At 32.5% G+C, this 26180-nt stretch overlaps 1 protein-coding gene across 6 annotated transcripts in view; it reads left to right on the top strand.

Annotated features, from left to right (window-relative positions):
* Positions 1-26180, top strand: part of DLGAP2 (DLG associated protein 2) — a 1171101-nt gene that overhangs the window by 1075684 nt on the left and 69237 nt on the right. For all 6 annotated transcript variants that reach the window (XM_074287975.1, XM_074287976.1, XM_074287974.1 and 3 more), the window contains one exon: positions 7697-7916. In XM_074287975.1, coding sequence (XP_074144076.1) covers positions 7697-7916 — 220 coding nt within the window. The remainder of the gene's footprint in view (positions 1-7696; positions 7917-26180) is intronic.

The following is a 26180-nucleotide window of genomic DNA, read 5'->3' as shown; positions in this document are numbered from 1 at the left end:
AATGTTCTCAGACTGTTGTATGAACATTTATATTTCATTGGGAATATAGAGATAGAGAATAATATGGTCCAAAGGTGGTCATGTTTTCAACTATAGCCTGAAGGTTTCATATCAATTTTGCTGACTAGTTATTTGGAGTTGATATGACTAAAATTCTATAAGACTTTTTCCCTGATTTTAAGGCTATCTAGGGCTAAACATCTGCATCAAAACAAAAAATTTCCACCAATTCAAATGTGTATGAGAAGATACACTTGTCCTGATTTCAGAATCCTTTTTCCATCTACAATTCTCACAAAACCTGGTCTTGAGTATTACTTCCACCCAAAAACTTGGGATCTGAGTATTCACACAGACTTAATATAAAACCAAGGGATGAGAATGTATCAATTTAGGTATATTATATCATGGACACAATATTTTGATTAATACTAGTTCTAGTACTCTTCATTTGGTCTTTACAAGCACATTAAGATACAGATCTTATTCCCAATTTATAGATAAGGAAACTGAGATTTTAAAAAAGTTTTGTGATTTACCCATGGTTACATGGATAGTCCTTCTTCATTTTGTTTATACATGTTCTCAGTAATATCTTTTGTGCCACTCTGCATATGAACAACTCTGATAAGTATTGTTGCCCAAATACTACTATGCATCCTTCCCTTGAACTTTGGGTTACCTAAAAATTTTTTTTAAAAATTTAAGAACCATCAACACTAAATGCAATACAAAACACTTGTTTCTAGTCACCTTTATTAGTCATTTCCATGGTGCTTAGAAAAGAGCAGATAATCCCTAAGTATGACTCTCCAGAAGGAACCAAGTGTAAAAAAATATGCTGAGAATGAAATCTCACAAAGTTCCCAAGAAAGATTCAAAACATATAAAAACAAAGAAGGGAAATTCTCCATGATTCTCAAGACACCATGACTCCTTCCACATGTTACTAGAATCACTTCTTGGACCCTTATCCCAGCATTTAATACCTAGCACATAATTAATATTTAATAAATGTTTGTTGACTGATTGCCTGACTTGTAATTATGGTCTGCAACTGCAGAATATTGATAAATAGTTCAAGGAACACCAGCCTTCTCTGGCTGAATCTCTTACTATAGCCCTAATACAATCCCCATATCTCTATGGTTAAGATGCTAATGCATTTCCATTTAAATACTAACAAGCTATTCTGTCTCTGAGAGTTATGAACCTTCTCATTTAGCTGCATCCTTGGGAAAGCCATTGTCCTCTTCATTTCCTCTTGTTCCAGCCACTTCCCCCCTCTAAGTGATTCATGAGAATCATTTGTCATCCAGGTGTTCAATATGTGAGGAATTACTTTACTTCACCATAGGGAATACTCGAATGGACTTGTGATCTCAATCTAGAAACCCTCCAAAGGTGTACATTGCAATCCTTCTATGCTATACAATTTCTACCTGTGCTGTCCCAAAAGTTCAACATAGGGAGTCTACCCTTGAAGCCTTCCTTACTTTTCTTCTGATATCACAAGGGCATCTACCCACCATTCTATTCACCTGTCATTTTTAACTCTTTCCAAAAGACCAACACATTTTCTCTTTATGTCATACAGATAAAATATTTTACTTCTGATTTCCTCATGGGTTCTACATTGCAACTGGTTTATACCTACCACTAATTGGCACTTTATTCTATATTTAATAAAAATCTTTAGTTACCAGTATTCCAGCCAGGTCTCTCTGCCATATAGCAACAGAGATAAAATGTTTGTATTAAAAAGATGGGTCTTTAAAAAAAAAAGATTTGAGTCAGTTAAAGTTTTGGAATACGCTTCAAGCAATCCAAATGCCTCCTTTTCACTTCTGAGACCATATCATTATCTATACTTACCATAGCTTCCAGATATGCATAATGTTGAGTAAGGTCTATAGGGCATCCTTTCAAAACTATATTGCAATCTATGCAATAGATATACTTCATCCATTTGGTCTTCTTGTGTGGATGAACAGGACAAACTTCTTTGAGTAATTGCAAGTCTGTTCCTGCTACAAAGTCTTAGGACTTGATGTCATCAGTACAATGTCATCCACAAAGGTGAGCATCTAAAGTAGCTTATCATCCCTGGGGAATTCTTCTTCAACCTGTATTTTTTCTCTAAATTTAGTCAATAGTCAATAAATATTTTTAGTCATCTACTATGTATCAGACACTGCACTGAATTAAATATACAAATAAGAAAAACAAAGTCTTAATCTTTACAATCTAATGGGGGAAGACACACAAAAAGGAAGTTGATTTCCTTTAATACAGTCATACTTTGGTGACCTTATTTTATGAGCACCTGATGCTTTGTTATATGGCAGTCCCTGAACAGGTTTATCTCTGTTTTACTTGTCCCAAATAATCTTGAATGATATAGAAGACATTTTGTGGTGATACAAGAGTCTGAAAAATGGCTTTTAGTTTTACTGCATCAATTGTTTTTCACGATCAACAAAGAATAAGCACAATGGGCATTTAAATTATTTACATCCTTCAGTCAAATAGCATATGAAAAAATTAAAATGAATATACTTTAATAGAAAAGAAAAGACTTATAAGTTACATAAGAATTATTCCTGAGTCAGTTTTCTCTGTATCATCAGATCAGACATTTAAAAAATATAGGATAAGAATTTATAATAAACATATATATATATATATATATATATATATAATTAATAAGATCAAGCCTGAATTGTTTAAAGAAATTGTTGACAATTTTTAAAGATAACTGTACTACAGAAATGATATTGGTACCAAATATAATAATTTCATTGTGCTGTTAAACCAATGTAAATTAATTGCCACAATAAGGAGACCACAAGAGCCTAGAAAACACCTTAATTTAAAAAAAAAAACTTGAATTATTTTGTCTATCTATCCACTTCTTTTCTTTCAATCAATTCTGGATTTTATATATATATATATACATACATACATATATACATATACATATTCATATACATGTACATATACATATATATGTATATGTATATATACTCTTGTTTTGGAATTTAATAAATGTTTACTGATTAACTGAACAAAGAGAATTGACTAACAAATGCCAAAACCAGGTTAGAATGTAAACAAATTACAAAGAAAAGCATTGGACAACGATGAAATAATATCTTCATTAACAGAGAGAAATGGTGGAGGATACTTTCAGATTAAAGAAAACAATGGCAAGATAATCAACTAAGCAAAAATCATCAATAGCACTTAAACAATGAAAATAAAAAGATTTGAGACAGCAATAAAAATGGAGAAATCTTTCAAAAATCATATCAACAACTTGTAGCCATACCTAGACCTTAACAAAAACAGTACCTGAGGTACTTATAAAAAAGTTAAAAAATGAAAACAAGAAAAATCAGACAAATGTATCCAAATATTCATAAAGGAGATCTGTTTCTGGGGGTGACAAAAATTATAGGGGAATTCAGGGGGAAAGTATCTGAAGGTGGAGAAGATAAAAAAAATCAAACATTTTTTAATGCAAAAAAAGTAAGAAAATTAATATAGATTAAATGACTTGCCCAGGTCACAGACCTAATAAGTATATGAGATCAGATATGAAATTAAGCCTCTCTGACTCAAGGGCCAATATATCTACTATACCACCAAGTTGCTATTAGGAATTTCATTGATTATAATTGTATCAAAACTTGAACCTCCTGCATAATATTTTTTAATTCCTCCAACTACTAATTCCTCTCTGTTTCCTCCTTCAAAATATTTTGTTTTTTCATTTATTTTTCTTTATTTCCACAAGATCATATGTGTACATATTGTCTCCCTATGTATGACTCTCCTCCTGTCTGACTAAGGCTAATAGAGTGGAAGCCCTTGAAAGTAGGAAATGTTTTCACTTTTTCTTTGTATTCCTAGCATCCAATATATTATCGGGTATATCGGAAGCACTTAATAAACCTTTGCTCAATTGATTGAAAGAATAGTTCTTTGTTAATCCTAAAATATCTCAACATTTTTAGAACTAAAAAACTTAGAAGGTTATTTGGTACAACTTCTTGGATTTTACTAATGAGGAAACTGAGTCCCATAGAAATAAAGAGACTTGTATAAGTACTCCCAGATAGTTTGAGGTAATACAAGTAATAAAGATGTTCTATGATATTTCTATAATATAACAACTCCCTAATATCTGCTTTTCTCAATTTGCTTCTACTCACTCCCTCAGGCTATTTAAGGATAATAAATATAGTTAATTTTCAGTCCTTGGCTTTTAAAAAATACAGTAAAATCATTCTCCTGACCTTTGGGTCCCCCGTCTTTCATTCTTCCCAACCAATAATGCAAAATGAGATAGAATATGAAATGCTTCTTTCTCAACTCTTTCATAATATGTTCAGGTCATTTCTATAGTGGCCTCCAGTTGTAATCCAGGGATTTAAACTAAATTGCTTACCCCAGAAAATCCAGGCTTTAGATCTCTTCTCTGCCTTTCTTCTATGCAGACAAGGTAACTTGCCCAGATTATTCTCTCTAGATTGTATTCTGCTGAATTTAACAAAAAAGTAATATGATGCATTTCAAAAGATCATTTGGTAGCTATGATTTTTCATTGATGTCCATGAGTTTATAACTCTTCCTTACCTTGCCTTGTGTACTTCTGCCCAGGTATTTCCAAAAATCCTCCATAGAAAGACAGTCCAGAACAGTGGCAACTCTCTCCTGATTTGACTATTTTAAGAATATCAGATGACTCCTTAGAATGTTATCCTAACTCTTGGGGCATGACTGACTCATCTCCTTTTTTAATGAACTATGTCACTGATGATATATTTTCTATGACATTTCTTGAGGAATATATTGCACTATGCATCTTTCTATTGTCCACCAGGTCACCTAAAAACATAAACACACTCACATAGATACACACTGATAGACAACATACACACACACATGCAGACATACTGAAAACTAAATATAAACATGTCGTACTTGTTTCATCTTGTTCATCTTTTTAGAACTTTTTCATAATCTAGCTATTTCCAGCACTATCTTACCTACCTTATTGTTTATTTTTCTATTGAAAAGTTTTTAAATCCATCAGATATTAGCAGATTTGGGAACCTATATTTAAGTTAAACATTGAATTTAATTCTAATAAGTTGGCAAAAGGATCACATCTCCAAAACATTTTTGGAGATATCATTTGGATATTTGGAAATATCATTCTGTTGAAATGATTAATTTCTGGCCTAGAAAGATAATCATCCCTACTAGTCTGGCTATTATGTACTATTCCAGTATTCTCTTTCAATACTCTCTTTCATATACCAATTTTTTCCTAGTAAAAATGGACCACTTATCAGTCCATCTGTGCCTTTGTGTCATCTTGAATAGATGCTACCTTCTTTTTATGTAGCCATCGATAGTGCCCATCAATACAGTTAGCCAATCAACAAACACTTATTAAGCATGTTTTACCAGTCAGGAACTGTATGAAACTCTACTTTCTTAAATCCCTCAGAGTATTTTGTTAGTACCTCTCCTATACAGTAATCATATTCTAATTAGTTATTTCCCAGATACCTTCATTTCCTTCTTTTAACGAAGTTACTAGATCAGTAGTTCAAGAGAATGTTATAATCACAACATACCTATATTTCAGTAAATAATAATAAAAATAGTCTCTCTGCATATCTTTGCATAGAAGATGGATAGATGTGGACTAATAGAAAATGTGGACAGATTAATAATTAACTGTATGACTGGACCTTCAAAAAAGGAATTATTAATAGCTCAATATGAAGTTGAAAGAAGGCAGATCTCTAGTGGATCTGCCTGTGTTTTTGATCCTGAACTATTCAACATTGTTATGGAGATAAAGGAATAAATTTCATAGCTACTGAATTTTCAGATGATATTAAGCTAAGATAGATAGCTAATGATTTGGGTAACAGAAGTAGGATTGAAAACATTTATAACAGACCAGACTATTGAGCTGAATTTAATAAGATTGAATTTAATAAAGATAAACTTAAGATATACTGAGATTCAAAAACTCAGTTGTATAAAGACATAATTGACAGATCATGGTAGACTGCAGTTTAAATAAAAAAAAAAACATTTAGTGGTATTCAAGTTCAAAATGAATAAGTAATGTTATGTGGCTGGACACACACACACACACACACACACACACACACACACACATTTATACTTCTTAAGCTGCATTTAAAGGCATAATGTTTAGGGCTGGGGAAGTGATAGCCCTGCAGACTCTCTGAAGAATTATGTTCCTTTCTGACTGACAAGTTTTAGAAATTTATTGATAAATTGGGGGGCATCTGAATTGAAAAAAGGATTATAAACTCATGTTTCTCTTAAGGGATCTAGCATTATACAGTGAATCAGAAAGAGCTTTGAGAGATAGGATGGATCTATTAACTAGATAGGGTAAGTCCCAATGTTTACCAATCTAAGGGACTCATAGAAAGATGGAAAAGTTCCCAAGAGTTTATTGTCTAGTTGAAGAGATAAAACCAGTTTAAAAAAAAAAAAAAAGTTAACTACAGTGCCAGAACTATAGTCATAGAAACTTATTCTTCTAAGGAAAAAAAGCCTGAAATTTGAGATCAGCACTGAAACAATAGGAAAAATAAACAAAAACTCATTATGCTTTGCACTATGCCATCCTGCAAAGTCATTTTCCCCAACAAAATGGTTTTTATTTGGAACCATGCTCTTCTTCATGGTCTCATATATCCCTTACTTAGTTGAGACACAAGTTGAAAAAGACCCATTTACTGAAAAACTAGACCATGAATAGAACACAGAAATATTATAAAGAAATAGTCCCACTGATTTTTCCATGAATTAATAAATTGGTATATAGCTTGGGGGCAACAACCCAGTAATTGCTTTTTTCCCCCCGAAGAGATAGGGATTTATAATGCAAAGCATATAATAGTGACCCAAACTTGTTATCCTTTCAGTAGCAATCCATATATAAGACTTAATTATAAATTTTCCTAATATCCAAAGAGTAAGAACTTACACATATTGCTTAGATTGTGATAATTATAGAGATCTTCTTACTATGGGGACTCACAGTCATTTCCTTTGGGCTTTGAGATATACATAGTTCCAACTCCAAATTCAGGAATCATAATCTGAAAGTTTTGTTTGGTAGGTTCAAAAGTATTTTAAGAAGAGTTTTAATTTGTGTAATATCCTCAATATTTAGATAGATAGATAAATAGATAATACCTCTCATATAGCATGTTAATATTTGCAAAGTGCTTTATACATATTATCTCATTTTATCCCAACAACAATCCTGGAAAATCAGTGCTATTATTATCACCATTTTATAGATGAGGAAACTGAGACCGAATTTAGAAGATGAACTGAGGGTAACAACTATTAAATGTCTAAAGTGGGATTTGAACTCAAATCTTCCTGACTCTAGGTTCAATAATTTATCAATTGCACCACTTAGATACCTCTAAGAAGTAGTTTTCTCAAATTTGCCAGATCATGCAATGCTAATTTTAGGTCTTTTATGATGAAAGTGTAACTCTATAAAATTTGTGGTATAACGGGATAAATTTTATCTCTAGTTTTTATGCTTTTGAAAAAATTTTAAAGATGCTTATCAATGAGATCCAAATATCAAACTCACTGTTGTCATTTATCCCAGATGAGTGAAGCTGAGATCAATGGGCAGTTTGAATCCGTATGTGAATCAGTCTTTAGTGAAGTTGAATCTCAGGCCATGGATGCCCTAGACCTGCCTGGTTGCTTCCGAACGAGAAGTCACAGTTATCTGAGAGCCATTCAGGCTGGTTACTCTCAAGATGATGAATGTATTCCTGCAATGACATCTTCTAACATCACCTCAACTATCAGATCAACAACAGGTAAAGGAAAAATCTTTCTGCCTTATACAATGACATCATGATATTTATAATTGTTTCCATTAGACAAGAAAAATAACCCCATCCTACACACACACACACACACACACACACACACACACACACACACACATACACACCCTTATGTGACTTGTTATTCTAACAATTGATCATCATTTATTATTGCATTTTCAGGAAAATTCCAATTACTATTTTAAAAATTCTCCCATTAAAACTATATTGGTTTCATGTTCTCCCATAAATGATTTATTAATGAGGGATGGATTTCAAAATTGTGAAAGAGTGAATTTTTGGAAAACACTGGGTTGTTTTCTGACAGAAATACTCAAATTATGGGCATTACAATTGGTGGTTATACCTTAATTCTTAAGGTTATGCAATTTGTCATTAGTTTTCATAGATACTCAGAAAAGTCCAGGTAATGATCTACCAGGGGGCTCTCAAACTATGGCCTGCGGGCCAGATGCAGCTCGCTGAGGACATTTATGGGGCCCTCTGGGTTATGGCAAGTGGGCTGAGGGGCAGAGACAGAGTGTATTTTTGTTTTTACTATAGTCCAGCCCTCCAACAGTCTGAGGAACAGTGAACTGGCCCCCTATTTAAAAAGTTTGAGGACCACTGAATATATACATTTGGCCCTTTTATCAGTGTCCATCAGAAATAACTGTTCTTTATTCCTCAGATTTATAAAAATTGTTTGTAGCTAGAGATTAATCAATTCTGAATATAAATTCACTAATATTGGTAGAGCTCTAAGGATTGTATTTCATGATGCCCTCTGGTTCTAATGGAAATTTGGAAAATTTACCACCTAAATGAAAAATTACTGTCTAATATTTTATTACCCTTCCATTATTTATGTAACACAATGAATATACATGGTTCTGAGAAAGCTATAAAATAGGCCAAGGAATACAATTTTGCCATGACAAGCTTAAAGGCTAAGAAAATGATACAAGATGAAATCATATGATAACAAATAGGTGTTATAAAAACCAGAACTAGTGTATTATAAGGTAATCAGATAAGTTGGGGGGGAATATATTTTGAAAAAAAACAAAATGAGGATAAGGAAGTATTTTAACTAGATGTTATTAAGTATATAAAGGATGTAATGAATGAAGACATGTAATCAGGAGTTTCTAAAAGAGACCAAGAGAAGAATTGGAAAGGAATGTGCAATTGTAACTATATATCATTGAGTTTTTCTTCTAAATGAAACAATTTGCAAAGATTAGTAATATTCCACAGTATAAAAGGACCCACTATGGAATTCCATAGAAAAAATATTTTACAGCCTTATCAAAAGTTCTACTGGTGAATTTTTTTAAATGCCTTATAAAAGAAAAAATAAAAAGAAAAGAACAAGTTATTACTCCTCTTGATTTCTTCAATGTTTTCAGTTGTGGATCCTAAGAATTATTTGTGATACTGAAAGATAGATTTTTGACACCTATGACATGGTTGTATCATAAAAGCTGTATATTTATATAATGTCATACTAGAAGCAGAGAAATCATAAATATTTTCCAAACAAATCTTTGGAGAAATGGTTTGAAAAGGAAAGACCAAGAGCTTTTTTCAAGGTACCATATTCTGTGGTTTATACCTATGATTTTGGTAGCTTGAGGATGACAGGGTCTTAAGTTTATGGCTTCTCAATCATAACTGCCAGTTAACCATAGCAAAGTCACAACACTTGTGTTTTCATTTGCCTTTTGTAAAAGATAATTTTTATAGAGTCATTATGCTCATGAAGCAACTTAATCACTTTGAAGGCAATTAGAGAAAAAGCTTCTAAAAATTCATACAATCCTGCATTCAGAAAATATATATTGAGTCCCTACTATGTGCAGAAGACAGGTACACCCAGTAAGTATTTTTATGATCTTCAGAAGTACTTTGAAAATAAATTATTCCACATATTTGCAAAGTACTTTCCATATGTTATCTCAGCTAAACCTCACAACAATCTGTAAAGTAGGTGCTATTATTATCATCATTTTATAGATGGGAAAACTAGAAGTGAAAGATATTAAATGACTTGCCAGGAACACACAGCCAGAAATGTCTAAGCTAGGATCCAAACTCAGGTCTTCTATAATTCACTGTCCCACCTATGCAATATCTCATAAGGTTTTTTCTTTTAATGGAATATGGAAGTGGGGGTAAAGATAGGATTCTTTCCCCAATATTATAACCCCCCAAAATGAAAAGAGAACAGAAGGCAGGCCAGATGGAATCACTTTGAAAGCTCCATGCTGAATTTTTATGTACCTTAAAATAAAAGCAAGCTCAACATAGCAGAGATTTGTAGTCTCATGTATAATCCTCTCCTACTGTACACATTGTGTATGAAAATGCTCATTTTACTTGGTATTTGTTAAGTTCAGAATAAAAATGAAAATAAATTGTTAAACAGAAACCAAAATTAAAGCAATTCAGTGGATTGTTATCTGACTTAGAAAGGTAGTTTCCAAAGAGGAGCCTTAGAAATATTTTGAGAAATAGCAGAATCACTGAAATAAATACCCTGCCAGATGGGACCACTTTGGAATACCAGACTCATGTGGATAAATACATTTTGATATATGTTTATAATCTACCAACAAACATTTATTAAGTGTGTACTATATTCTATATTCAAAATACTACATAAGGGGACACAAATAAAATGCTACTTAGAGCAAGTTTGCATTCTAACAGAGAAGACAAGAAATACATATACAAGAATATGCTAAATGGACCTAAAGATGAAAAATATACATAAAGAAAATAAAAATTAGGTATATAAATACAAGGCAGTTTGAAAGGAAGGGTATTAGCAGTTGGAATAATAACAGCATTTGTATAATGTATAGTTTGCTGAGTGCTTTATAAATATTATCTCATTTCATGCTCACAACAATCTTGGAAGAAAACTGAAGCAGACAAGGGTTAAGAGACATTCAGGGGCCAAGAGTTAGTAAAGGCCTAAAGCTAGATTTGACTCCCACTCCTCATAACTCCTGGTCTACTGCTCTAAAAGTACAAAAGGCTTCATGTAGAAAATAGTAGTGGTTGATCTACACCTTGAAGAAGAGATGCTATGAAGTGGAAATGAAGAGGGAGTACACTTCAGGTTAAGGAAAAGGCTAGTAAAAAGACCCAGAAATGAGAAAAGAAGTGCCACACCGGAGCTAACGCAAAGTCAGTTTGAATTGTAAATATAGGAGAATGAGAATAATATCTAATAAATTTGGAATAAAATAATCAGGCTAGGGGCAGCTAGGTGGTGCAGCAGATAGAGCATCAGCCCTGAAGTTAGGAGGACTTGAGTTCAAATTTGCCCTAAGACACTTAAACACTTCCTAGCTGTGTGACCCTGGGCAAGTCACTTAACCCCAATTGCCTCAGCAAAAATAAAATTAAATAATCAAGTTTGACTGTGAAACCCTTTAAAAGCTATAAACATAAGAATTAATATTCGATTCTAAAAATAATAGTTCATTAGACTTTTTTCTGTTTTTTGAAGTAAGAGTGACATATAAAGAACCTCATTTAAGGAAAATTATTTTGCCAGCAGTATCATGGATAGAGTGGAATGGGAAGAGATTTAACTCTAGGAGAGAAATTGGGAGGCCATGAAAATAATCTAGGTGAGAGGTGAAAAGAACCTGAAGTACTGTGTATGTATAGAAAAGGAGTTGTTTATGAGAAATGTTCTGAGAGGCACAATTTTGAAATTAATTCACTATGTCCAGTAAAGATAAGTTAACACTGAAGCTGTGGACCTGACTATCTAGAAGAATGGAATAACTTTTAACAGAAAATAGAGGAATTTGGAAAGAGAGTATGTTTAGGGGAAAAGACAATGAATTCTATTTTAAACAAGTTGAATTTAAGGTGATTCTGGGACATAGAAATTTGAAATACCCAATAGACAACTTGTGACATGGGACTGAAGCTCAGGAGATAGACTGGGACTGGATATAGAAATCTGTGGGTCTTCTATATGAATGATAATAAATAAATTAATATTATCATATATAAATTTATGGGGACACAGAAAGAGTGTATAGAGGTAAAAGAGGGCTGAGGATTGAAATTTCAGGGACATTTATGAGGCTTGATATGGATGACAGATCAGCTGAGGAGAAAACTAGCAAATCTCATTTTTTCTGCAAGTCATACATCCCTCTAAGCACAGTATTTATGCTACTTCTCTTTTGTACTTTTTCATTGGTAAACTGAATTAACAGTTAACTTATTATGAGTATGAGAATCTACAAGTTAGAAGGAACCTCAGGAGGTACCTAGTCCCAAAGAAATAATGAAAAAATTCATTAACATTTAAGTTGAAAGAGTAGAGCAGTGAGAAAGGAACATATGATAGTGAGAGTCCCTGTTTTGTGAAGCTTTCTCCTTAGAATATGGATTCAATATATTGATTTTAAAAAAAAATCAGACAAAAAATTGCTGCTTTCCTAGACCCTGAAAGTAAATACTCAGTCTCTTTTTGAAAAGTTCTATTAACAGAGAACATGATACTTATCAAGGGAATCTAAGTATTGGGAAGAGAAAGAGAAGGAGGAAAGAATAAAACTACAGCAGTAAATGTTTATTTGGTGCTTTAAAGTTTTCAAAATATATTGTCTCATTTGATCTTCTTAACAACCCTGGGAAGTACATACTATTATTTCCATTTTAAAGATGATAAAACAGGCAAGAGGACCTTACACTATTGCTTATATTTATCTGAAATCTTTTGCTTTGCAATTTCTACTGATAACCCCTGTGATAAATCAGAAGAATTACAATTCTACTAATCAAGAAATTCTTAACCTGTTCCATAAACAACTTGAGGGGTCAATGGGTAGATTTCAAGGGACAGTGTGTGAATTTATTTTTAATATTTTATAATTATCTCAATGTAATTGGCTTATTTTATAATCCCATGTGCTTTATTTTATGTAGTTTAATTATATTACTTTGAGAAGGGATTCATAATTTCAACCAACTACTAAAGAGGAACATTATACACAAAGATTTTTTTTTAAAGCTTAAGAATGTTTGCTTTAATACATAACAACCTTTCGGATATAAAAATTGCAGTCATATATCTGCTCCAATTCTATTGCTACCAATAGTACTTACTGTCAAACACCATTTAATCTTTTCTCCAACTCAATTATTCCAAATTTTTTCAATAGTCTTTATCTGATAAAACCTACTCTGATGCTGCAGCATGATGAATAAATCGGTAGCTTGCCTATTCTCAAGGCAAGATCAATGAAACATAAACGGTGGTGGGTTCTGTGTGACAAACTTCACCTTTTCCAGCCCTGTTAAACACAGAAGAACTTTCCCCACATTATATGCAGGCCACTACAGGTTGGATGTTAGATGGCCAGTTCTTTCACTGTGGTCATTCCCTTTTAAAATAATTCACTGGACTTATTAATACAGGTACTCTCTCTTGATGAAGATCATAGTAAGTTTCTTCTTTCCTATTTTGTGGAAAGCTCATCCATGTATTGCTATATATTCTCTATGGAAGTTCCACTCAGAATTCTTAGAGTTTTTTTATTTATTTCCCTTGATATTCTATGAATACCTAGAAAGCATGAAGAGTGAATGATGAACCTCTCTCCTCTTCCATTTATGCATCCCTCTAAGCACTCTCTTTATACTACTTCTCCTTTGTAATTTTTCACTGGTAGACTGAATTAACAATTAACTTATAGTAACCATGAACCTCCCTTTCTATTGCCTTTGTGAGTGATCCACAATCATAGACTATTAGTGCATGACAATCCATAAACTATTTAATATACACATTATGAACATATTAATGATTTAGAAAGAATCATTGAATACTGTATAAAATTTATTTTGTAAATATTAACAATTTGGTGTTTCATTTGGATTGAAATTTTATCATCTTTGGCTCAAATAAATTCCCTTATGAAGTTATTATTTTATATTAAAGGCAGATGGTGGAGATTCAGCTAGATGTCATTTTCTCTATTCAATTGTCAAAGAGCTGAAACTTGAATAGTAAAAGGCATTTGGCAAAATGACCAAATAAAGTCCAAAAATGTTTCTCTAGCCTACTGTTTCTTTCATTATGAAAAAGCTACATATTGATTAGCGAACTGCTCATTAAATGAAGTGGTTTTGAAAACATCTAACTTTCATTTCACACATGATTTCTTTCTCATCTATGAAATGATTTATTTGATAGATTTTATTGTCTAAATATGCAATTCCCTAGATTTTTCTAGGGAAATAACATTATGGATACTGTAGGGAAAATGCTATAAAATTAGATTATTATGATTTTGCTATGGGTCAAGATTTTCCCCAAAATATTACAAGGCTGATTTAAGAAGTCATTAACATAAGAGAATCAGCTTTAACCAGGGCAGAGGAAACATTTATATATATTATTATTCTATTTTCTAGAATCATTTGTCTCTCTAAAGTACTCAGAAATTCCTAGTTTTTCAGAATAGACACTTTGAAATCACATCAGGGGAAGCATTCTGTATTTCTGTACTATTACACTTAAAAAGCAATGCCATATTTGAGAAGAACACTAGGTTAGGATTCAGAAAGAACTGATTTCAAATGCTTCCCCAAATATCTAGCAACTAAGAGTTTCTGGAAGAGTCATTTAAACTTTCTGGGCTTAAATATCATTTTCTATAAAATGGTAATAATAATAATAATAATAATAATAATAATAATAGCACCCATATCAAAAGTTGTGGTAGGATGCAATATATATAAAGCATTTACAATATTTGTGCTATTGATGATGATGAAGATGATGATTACTGCAGGGGTATTATATTTCCACCATTGCAAATTTTGTTCCTATTTCATTATTTTACTACTTAATCTATTCTAAACTTTTAATTGGAAAAACATGACTCCATGTTTTTTCTCTGTATTAATCTGCTGATAACAAAAATGCATAATTTTGCCTCTTTTTAAAGATGCCCAATTCATCATCTGGTGCAGCCTAAGACTTTTTTTTAAACAACATTAATGTAGTTTCCCATAATGCATTGTTTCATTCAAGTAGCTACTCTATTAGATTCAGAGAACCTGAGTTCCAATCCCAGATCTCTGGGATCCAAAGATCCAATCCAATCTCTCACTTACTATCTGCCATATAACTTGGCCTCTTCCATCCCAGATTGTCTTATCTATAAAATGAAGGTTTTAGAATTAAGATTACCTCCATAAGAAAAATAGCTTTCCAGACATGGGGATTCACCAATGAAATTCTGGACAGGTGGATAGCACCAAGTGATTAGACTTTGAATCAGGAAGAACCAAGTTCAAAACCTGCCTCAAACACTTACTTGCTGTTTGACCCTCAAAAATCACTTAAACTCTTCGTTCCCTCATCTGTACAATGTGAACAACAATAGCACCTTCTCCATGGAGTTGTAGTGAGTATAAAAATGATATTAGGTAGATCCATAGATAGATATTTAGATATATAGATAAATGGATAGATGATAGCACTTTGCAAACCATAAAGTACTATATAAATACTAGTATCCAATACTAAGCATAATGCCTAGCATTTAGAAAATAGTTAATAAATGTTTACTGTTGACTGACTGATAGAAATAACTGGATTGTTGAACTATTGCTTCAATATCTGTGAGAAGTCAGTAGTGGCAGCCAATGGTTAAAGGTGATGCTGATTATGGCTTTATTTTTAATAGTATTTTATTTCTCCAAATACATACAAAGATAGTTTTCAACATTCACCTTTGTAAATCTTGTGTTCCAAATTTTTCTCCCTCTCTCCCTGTTCCCCCAGCCAAGACAACAAGCAATCCAATATAGGTTAAATATGTGCAATTCTTCTAAACAAATTTTCATACTTGTCATGCTGCACAATAAAAATCAAAGAAAAAAAACACAAAGAAAAAAGAAACAAATAACAAAGGTGAAAATGCTGTGACTTGCCCCACATTATACAAATAGTAAGACAAGATTCAAATTGAGGTCCTCTTATTCTCAATCTAATATTCTTTATATTCCACTAAGATATCTCTAAAATCTACTTAATAAAATCCAAGCTTCAGTCTTAATGAGAATTTCAAACACTTAAGATCTCTCAAGGTCAGTGATAATTAGGTAGAGGTCTTGATATTTTCCTCCATGGTTTGTTTGGAATTAGACATACTGCAGAGGTCATGTTGATTTTCCTGCATTGCAGCATAATGCACATTGGGATTCCAGAAGTGTGCAGTTGATGACATCATGCATTAGCCATCCCAGAAGAACTCTAGCCAAAAATCTTGATATAAAATGTCAACCTAGTAGGAGAAAAGTCTTCAACTATTGGTTGGTATAAAGCCTTGCAGAAAAAAAAAAAAAAAAAAAAACAATTAGAAAGTGATTGGATAAAGGAGAATTATAGAAAAGCTGACTTGCTATGAGGGGAGGAAAGTGAGGGTGAGAGCTGAAACTTTAGGAATCGTCAGGTTATAAACAAGTATCCAAAGGGATACTTACTCAAGAAAGTAAAAAAGGATTGTCATAAATGGAAATGTACTTCATGAATTTAAAGTAATATATTGAGGTGGGAGAATGTATCTTATTTCCGCTTTGGTACTCACTTTTTGTATCTTCTATGGTTTAGTGAAATGAATTGAATTGAATCAAATTGAAATGTTTCCCTATCAAGTACCTCAACCACAGTGTAGCTCTAAGAATATAGTTTTTATTTGCCTCTCTCCAATCTGCAAGTAAATGTATAAAATCTCTCAGAGTTCATTGAGTGGCCAAGACAAAAATATGCAGTGATTATTGATTGGGAGGTCTAGCTACACCAGTGAATTGGCCAAACGATATAACAGGATTTTAGATTAAGAGCCAGAAGAGACTTTAAAAGATAACACTCCAAGATCCTCATTTTTCTCAATGAGGAAATTAAAATGTAGGGGGTGAAGGTCACATGAACAGTAGGCAATAGAAGTAGAAGCCAAACTGAAGTCTTCTGAATTCAGCCAGTTACCTCTTTACAACTCATAGAGATGTCTGGAGAAATGATAAAAGAAGTGATTGGGTCACTCAGAAAGGCTAGAGGATTTGTCCCTTAAAGAGCAGAAGAGTTCTACAAGGTTAAGCCAGTAGAAGCAGGGCATATGGGAGCCAGCTCTAACTGCCTCAGCTTCTTTTGAAATTTTCTGTGAGAGCATTTAAACCTCAAGAAATCATCAAACTCTGCAAAACAGGATTTGATTTATTCTTTTGTTGATATCTAGTCTTAAGAAAATGTTAATGAGGAAAATTAAACTAAGTATATGAATATATTCTTCCACCCCTAGATTAGTAAAAGCATTTACCAGCACATCTCTGAAGTGAAATATGTTCTCATTCCACTGATGATAGATCTGATTTCTGAGTTCTCTAAATCAACTAGATTAAGCTTAGAGGCAAAGGGCTGGGGAGAAGTAGGGATAAAGCTTTATTTGAGACTTTTGAAAGTATCTTTCATCATAAAGAGAATATGGAAACCATTGGTACTTCTTTCAAAGGACTAAAGCCAAAGTCATAAAACATTTAAATATACTACCAATGAAATTTCTTGAGGCTCCTTAAATTGCCTTTTTTTTGCATAAGTGATAACTCAGTGAAACTTACTGAGTCTAAAAGAAAAAGATATTGGAATATAAAGGGAAAATCCTTCAATGGCAAAATAGAAATTCTCTACTCTAAAAAGTAAAGAAACCTTTAATATCTTTTTTTTTATTTTAACAAAATCCTAAAAAGGGAGTAAACCTTGAATACCTTAATTTTATCAATAATATAATGAACTTGAATGCCCATGATATAGATTATATTCTTGCCAGGATCCCTAGTCATTCATCTACATAAAAGTCCCAAAAGGGTATTGAAGAGAAAAATGATTTTAATGAAACTAATCATTCTAAAACAAACTGTAATGAAGAGAGAAGGAAAAAGTCTTTGCCTTAAAAGAATTTAGTGAATATGAGGGACAAGTTTCTCTTCTCCTGCCTGGAAGTAACAAATAAGGATTTGAGGAAGTCAAAAGAAACATTCTTCTGTCTTTTCTAAACTGAGTCCAATGCACACACTTAAAAAATCTCTATAATATTTCAGGTGAAAAGAATAGTTTCCTGTTTACCAAAGCCAATGTGTGAAAATGAAAAGAAAAGGTGCAGATACCTCCTGAAAAAGCAAATTTAGGAAAACAGCAGAACCAATGCCACCAAAAGAATCCTGTGGGGGAAAAAAAAAAAAAACCTGCCTGGCCAGGTTTAGCAGCAGCCTCTTAAAGGCAGAGACCTTTCCAAACCTATCTAGCAACCACTGTCCAGTGACTGCCCTACCCAGTCCAACAGCAGTAGAACCTAATAAACATCCAGCACAGTCATCTAGAGATTTTCTTGATAGTACTATAATGGCCTATTCAGTAGAATACCACACTCTAGGAAAAGCAAGCCCACCTTAGCCTCTGGTTTAGAAAGATCATTAACCCTACCATTTTGGAGTTTTGTTAGTTGCCTCATCAAATGTGCTCCTTTCTTACATATCTTGCTAAACTTGTATTTTAAATTTGTGCCTCCTCATTCCTCATCCTCCTCCTAGATTCTGGAAATTTTTGTGGCAGAGGTTTTCTGGTTTTGGAGATAAATGCTTTGTAAAAACTTTTTATTATGCCACTTAAATAAGTGCCTCTTCTAAAGAACTGAGCTTCCTAGTTAATTGTTAAAGATAAACAACTAGTGGGGGCTTATGAGCTAGTACTTAGGAAGACAGTGTTCTCCCCCCACACACACACATATACTCCCTAGAACCTTGAAAGTAGTAACAGCTACCCCTCTGGAGACCCATGTTACTAGTGGCAGCATGAAATGAGCAAGGGCTATTATTACATTTGAATAGACTAACTAAAATTATTTTTTCTAAAAATGTTTGTTTAATGTTTATACTTCTCAACATCATGAATCAAAAGGCAGCCCAAAAGGGAACCCAAGATTTTCCATTCAAGCTACATTTTTGAAATGTAATTATATTTTGTTTATAAAAATAATATTAGAATTATTGAATGGTGTTTATTTGATAATGATGAGTGCCATTATTATATATATATACTATATCATCTCAAATAATCATAAAGTTTCAGAGGATTATGAGGCAATGTATCCCTGAAGTCTTGGTAGTCAAGGAGGCTCTATTTGATCTCAGTTTTGGCATTTATGATTTGACTAATCTTGGATAAATAACCTCTCTGAATCTGTTTCCTCATCTGTTAAAATGAAAGGATTAAACTAGTTGACCTCATATTTAAGCTGATTTTCAATAGGGATGATTTCTTTTTACTCTTTGTATCCTCAGAGTCTGACATAAAGTTGATGATTAATAAATACTTATTGAATGGATGTACACATGAGTGAATGAATGACTTTCAACTAAATCCATAATCCTAGATTACACCATAGATTAAAATGTTAACATCATATGAATAAAAACTAAGCAATTATTCTATAAATGAATTTGTCAAATTGGATAGGATTATAGGATCATAATACTAATTATGGTTAGACAAAGTATACATAGTCCATCACACATATTTTCTCATTAAAAAAATTGGTTATATGATCTCATATAAATCAAGAATCCAGCTAATTACCTAATTTTTTTTATTATTTTCAAACAGTTTCAGGAATTAAGTAAGGCACGTAAGCATTTCAGAAACAAAAATCCAACCCTTTCTCTCTGCCTTAGTAAATAAGTCTCAGCAAAATGAAAGGTTTCCTTATCAAATCAACAAATAGCTTATTTTCCATTTGAATCATAAAATCAAAAATACTCCTTTTTCAAGGTCATGAGAATGCAAAATGTAGGGAAATTTTTAAATCATTCTAGAGGCACTTTTATTAGGCTATATAATCTCATTATCATGCTACCATGTTATTAGGAAAGGATATTGGAATCCCCATTTCTAAAATCAGTAAAAAATGTTGAAAATCTGTCTTTTAGAATTGAATCTCTGATCAATGGAGAGAAAACAGTTTGATTTTCTCAAAGACAAAAGTGCACCATTTGAATTTCATTAGTCACTATCTTTATTTTGCCATGAAGGATTAGGTTTTTCCTTGCTGTGATTTTGTCTATTAGTATCAATTTGGAAATGAATGGACCAATACATATGTCAAGTTAATCGTATTTAAATGTATGTTTATAGATCAGCAGGTTTTAAAAAACAAAACAAAACAAAATAACACAGTAACATATTGATAACTCTGACAATAATGTCTTGTGATTTTTTCTCCTTTCCAGGATTTCTAATCCTTTAATTGAAATTAAGCAAAATAAAAGAAAAACCTAATTTAGGAAGCTTTTGTATTAGTTATCCTGAAAAGAATCTAATCTGTTTTTTTATTTTATTTTGTGGCCCTTTTTTCATGTTAAGAATTTCTAAGACATGATTTGAAGAGAGAGTAGACAGATTTCAAAATACCTATAAGTCGCTGACCATTCTCTTGCCTTTCTACTTTCCAGCAATTGACTTATTTTGGCTTTCAGGTATGTTGAGAGATTGATTCAAGCATGACTCCTCTGAGAAGAGCCAGGAAAATTGAAGAAATATGTAGGCCATCTAAATTCTGGGGATATTCTTTCCCAATTACACCTACAATGGCAGACTAAATCCCAAAAGCAAGGCTAACAGTCTTCTAAGGATACCCAATATAGAGGTTTTTAACTTTTTGTGTCTTGGACCACTTTAACATTATATGAATGTAAAAACAAACAAAAATCAATAAAAGAAACAAAAAAGTTTGATTTCTAAGAAAAGCATGAAAATTAGTTGTTCAGCATGACCAAGAAGAGAGGAATAGAATAGATTAATGATAAGAAAGCATATCTTCTGAAAACGAGTTATAATTTATTTATGAAGATTGTAGGAAGTCTAAATTTTGAGTGAACTAGGTAGGAAAGTTTTTGTATGATCTGACTTTTTTTAAATCTGAAGTAGGACTCTGGATTAGATATAATTTTAGGATGTCTAAAAGCCTCATTTTTCTCAGGTAAAATTATTTCACTGTACTCTACAGTTTTTAGAAATGTTCTCCTTCCTATAAGAAGTTCATATTTGACAGCAAGAGAGTTTAAATAGGCATATGATGAACTTTTCTTATAGATCCATAATGTTCTGAAGATTGTCTCTCAAGAAATGTTAGAATGTGCAGAAGGTATAATTATCTGGAATAAAGAAGGAGCATCTTAAGTCAAGAACTCAATCAATCAGCAAATACTTATTACTTGGAGAAAAGGAGAAAACTCATACATATAAGTATATACAGAATTATAAGCAAGATAAATACAAAATAATGGAAAGGGAAAATGAAAAATGGTTCATATAACTCAAGGTGTGAAAGTCTGCCAATGAAGACCATCGCCATCTAATATTTAATATTTAATAGATATGTTCTAGATAGTTTATGTTAGGCAAATAGAGGGTTAATGGACTACCCAAGCTCATAAAGCCGAGTGAATATAGAAGTCAAGATTTCAAACAAATCTTAATTCTATGCCCTGAATTCCATCTCATTCACTATATACATGAATCCATCCAGCATGGTGTACTGAAAAGAATTCTGTTTTTCTCCTCTCTCCCTCTCTCCCTCTCCCTCTCCCTCTCCTCTCCCTCTCTCTCTCCCTCTCTCTCTCCCTCTCTCTCTCCCTTTCCTCTCCCTCTCCCCTCTCTCCCTCTGCCTCTCTCTCTCTCTCTCTCTCTCTCTCTCTCTCTCTCTCTCTCTCTCTCTCTCTCTCTCTCTCTGCTTCTCTCTCTCTCTCTCTCTCTCTGCCTCTCTCTCTCTCTCTCTCTCTCTTCTCTCTCTCTCTCTCTCCTCTCTCTCTCTCTCTCTCTCTCTCTCTCTCTCCCCAGACACACATATAGAGACACATAAACACACATACAGAGAGGAACAAACATTTATTAGGTGTCTGCTATGGGCTAGGCACTACACTAAGCACTTTACTATCATTATTATCTAATTGGTAAAATGATCTTAAAATGTTAACAGTTTCACTTTTATGGTAGTAAACTCTTTTATTTTCTGTGTGATAATGTAATTCCTGGAATATGGGAATCAAGCTGTATTTTAATGTCAATTTTTAATGTTTCATTTGTAATGTAATTTTAATAATTTAATGTTTTAATTTAATTTTAAAACTTTTCATTTTTGATGATTCTGAGAACTTTAGAGGGTACTTTATTTTGCAAAATAAGAGAGGAACATCCTTGAATTTCTAAGAGTGATAAGACTTTTCCAAAATATTCATCATGAAATATTAAAAAAAAAGTCCACTTTCCAGAAGCACAAAACTCTCACAGAAAGAAGAGCAAGCCACAGGGAGATGAATAATACTGGAAGATATTTGATTTAGAAGACAAATGTCAGGCTTCAAAATAGGTTCCATTTTTATTCATTATTCTGGGCTGTGCTCAACTAAAGTACATTGTGAAAAATGAAAAGATGAGATGTAATCTCTTGCATTGACTCTACAGGACAAAGTGACCAAGAACACCTCTGGATGGATCTTTTATTTTTATCTACAGGAATAGAAGAGTGGACCTAAAATCTATGCCAACCATTCAGATCAGTTAAGATGAGTTAAAAAACACAAAATACACAACTGATTAATTTCTCTCCAGACCCATTGATCCAGTAATACTCTGACTTATTTCTGGAAAATTAATTCTATTTCTAATCATCAAACCATTAATATGTGCATCTAGGATTTAAGAGCTTTGGGACATAACTGTTTCTTTTACTTGAGGAAGATTAAAGTTAATTTGATAATTGGAATTTAGAACATTGGATTAAGCAAAAAAGCATGATTACCTTTTTATATAAACTATGATATTTTTCAAAAGATTTCTGAATTACAAATTGTTGAATATCTTCAGAACTCATATTATCTGTCATCTTGCTTCCAGAAAAGAATATATTTATTAAATTATAAAAGATTTTTAGGGAATGAAATTGCATAACTTCACTCTGCTTAAAAAATGTATTCTTCAAAAGCAAGGAATCTTTGGTTGATCAAGCATTAAGCTGGGATTGAAGAGCCAGTAGCTAATTCACTAGATGATCCTAAGCAAGTATCATACCTCAACCTTTCTACAATTCAGTCTTTCAGTCTTGAAAATGGAATATTAGCTATTTCTTCCAGCTATAGAAGAACCCATTGGAGATAAATAGAATGAAAAATAAACAAAAGTTATTTTGTCTTTTTAAGAGTGAAAATGGCATATAAGTGTAAGATAACATCAATTTCTAGTTATGACTTTCATTTTGTAAATCAACTTCAAAGGTTTGAGAAGGGATAGAGAGACTTAGAAAATATAACTTTAGACAATGTGTTGACTCGTTTTAATGTAAATAAATATCAACTCAGATGTAATCATTTGAAACCTCTCTCCTTGCAAATCTTATATCAGCCTTTTGTACTGACTTCCTCAAAATGATGCTCAGACCTCTCTCTTCTTTTTAAGAATAATATACGAAACAGAACATAGTAATGGGAGCCAGCTGCAACTGAAACATTTTTGAGCAGTTTTCTGAAAAACACTATAAATTGCCACTTAAACTACAGATCAGCTATTCAATGTTCTTATCCCAAAACTGGGCTGATGGATGATTCATTGGGTAATTTCCATGCCAGCCTTCTCTAGCAGTATGTCTTTTAACTTGTTCAGGAAGGAACACCACTTACATAGACCATTCTAAGACCTTGGTGAATCTTTGTGGAAAAAATTATTTTCCTTCTTCACTATTTGTAATAGATTTAAGAAGAGCAAAACAGGAATGTTCAAATATGTTTCTTCTCCAGAAGCTCTAGTATAATCCCAGACAGCTGGAACATTTATACTTTTCCAATTTAAATTAAATTTATTGTTTCCAATTCATTATGAGGCTATCTCTAGTCTGCTCTAGTCTGAGAAGTAATGATATATAGGTCATTAAGTGTCTAGCTGACTGTCTACCTTTTACTAAATATGTAAAGCAGATAATATACAAAAATGCTTCTTGGCGTGTTTCCTTTTTGATCAATAACAATAGTCACATTACCACATAGCCTATATTTCCTATTGGAAAATAATTCTTCTTCCTTATCCATCTTTCTAGGATAATAAGTTTGATATTTGAGAAAGATTTTTGAATTTCTATCCATAAGCCAGGAAGAATGTACTTTTTCAATCCTTACAAGTAGTTTTTGCCTTGCTGTTACATTAATTTTATTAAGACCAAGTTTTGATATATTAGTTTTCTAGCAAGTTAAGTGTTAAGTAGAAGTGTTGATCTACTCTAAATGAAGGAAAATGTTCTGAGGTCAATGGCTGCTAAAAGAACTCTTAGAAACCAGTTTGTTTTTACATCAGAGGAAACAATGAATCATGACTAAGATGGGTCTCCCAAAGTCCCAATCTATCAGGTACATTTAATTTGCTAGCAAATACCCAATTTTAGTCCATCTTTAATGCAGAATGCAAAATACATCTAGAGAGATTTCAAAACCACAAGAAAAATACATGCTTGTATCATGAAGACATATGCCAAGCAACATTTGCTTTGGAATTTACTAAAGTTCAAAGAAGTTGATTACTCTAAGTCACCTAACCATAAGATAATTGTTAGGCTTTCAACATTTCCTTTTAAAACTACTCTTTTCAAGAATAATTGCACTTCAGCATGAAGCTTTTTACATTTTAAGACATTGAGATGTTCAAGTATTTTTAATTTGGAGAGGAATAACTTAGATTAATTCCTAATTTATTTACTGCATTTTACCATCTCACTAAAAGACAAACAAGTTTCGCAATTGTACTGAATTTTCCAGAGTTGCTGTAAAAATAAAATGAAATAATATATGTAAAATAAAATATGTTAAAATAATATTATATAAAATACTACATAAATCCTAAACCACTGTGGAAATATGAGAATGTTTATTCTTCATGACTATTCATTTTCCTTTGTTAAAAATGGACTCTGAGTTTCTAGAATTTACTTTTATATTTTGTTAGAATCCTCTTTGATTTGGGTATTCACTACAATCATAAAGATTCCCATTCATCCATCCTTTCGCATTTTGTGTGACTTCTGAGACTCTGCTCAGAATTCTGGAGGTCTTTTTCTAGATCTCTTGATTTTTCATAGATACAGATATATTGTGGTATATACAAATTGTTCACTTGTACCTCATTTTCCTTCTTCAAATGGCCTTTGTGTTCTCAGTCATGCATTTGATAACATCCTTTATGCTTCTTCTCCAGAACAATTTCTAGATTTTTTTTTGCAAAATTGAATCTCTGTCAACTTCTAAGGACCATTATGCCATTAAAAAGTTGATTCAGTCTTTGTTTTTTCTTCTAAAAATCCAAGCTTATTGTGAAAAGTGATTAAAAAATATTGAAGATGAAAATAGGAAGTGTCTTAAACAGTGAAACAGCTGCCATCACGTTATTTTACTGTCTACAAGATGTTAAGTGCTAGTTAGACTATAATTTCTGGCTAATTAACACATCTGAATTAGATGTCTTTGGTGCTAGCTAGTCCATCAAGATTTCTTCAGTCCTTGTGCTGCCCACATAATTTTTTGTTGCCTTAATACAGCCATGGTGCTTTGGCCTGCAGGGCTGTGATTTCATTGTCCTAACTGATTTACATTTATGTTTGAGACTAACATTAATTACACTGTCAAAATAGGTTTTAATCTTACTTGCAACATCTTTTGCCTTCAAAGTTGGGCTTCACCAATACAGAGATATGCATTTAGATATTCATAGGCTCGATTACTGTAATTGCTTTTATGCTGTTATCCTTCAAGACTAATTAAGAAAATACAGTGAATTTAAGTGCTGCCATTAGATTTCCCACCAAATGATGCTGCCTGCTACTTAAAATACACCTTATTTTGATAGTATCATTGTGTTTTATGGGATGAGATGCTAATTTTTTTTTATTTTGGGGGGGGTTGCAAATATCTTCTTGGATTGAATTCAACTTCACTCTTCACCATTCCAGGAGTAGGCTGATGAGTTTTGGCACTTATACATTACTTATACATTTACTTTAATGTGTTCAGGGTTTAATCCAGCAGCAGATTTGAGAGTACAGTCTGGTGATGTCACTATACTTCCTGAAGTGAAATGTTCATGACTTCAAAGAAAAACTTGCTAGTATTAAGAATGGG

The sequence above is a fragment of the Sminthopsis crassicaudata genome, chromosome 2 (genome assembly GCF_048593235.1).
Source record: "Sminthopsis crassicaudata isolate SCR6 chromosome 2, ASM4859323v1, whole genome shotgun sequence".
NCBI classification, from domain to species: Eukaryota; Metazoa; Chordata; class Mammalia; order Dasyuromorphia; family Dasyuridae; genus Sminthopsis; species Sminthopsis crassicaudata.
The sequence above is the reverse complement of the archived record's forward strand: the minus strand, read 5'-3'. Positions and strand labels throughout refer to the sequence as shown.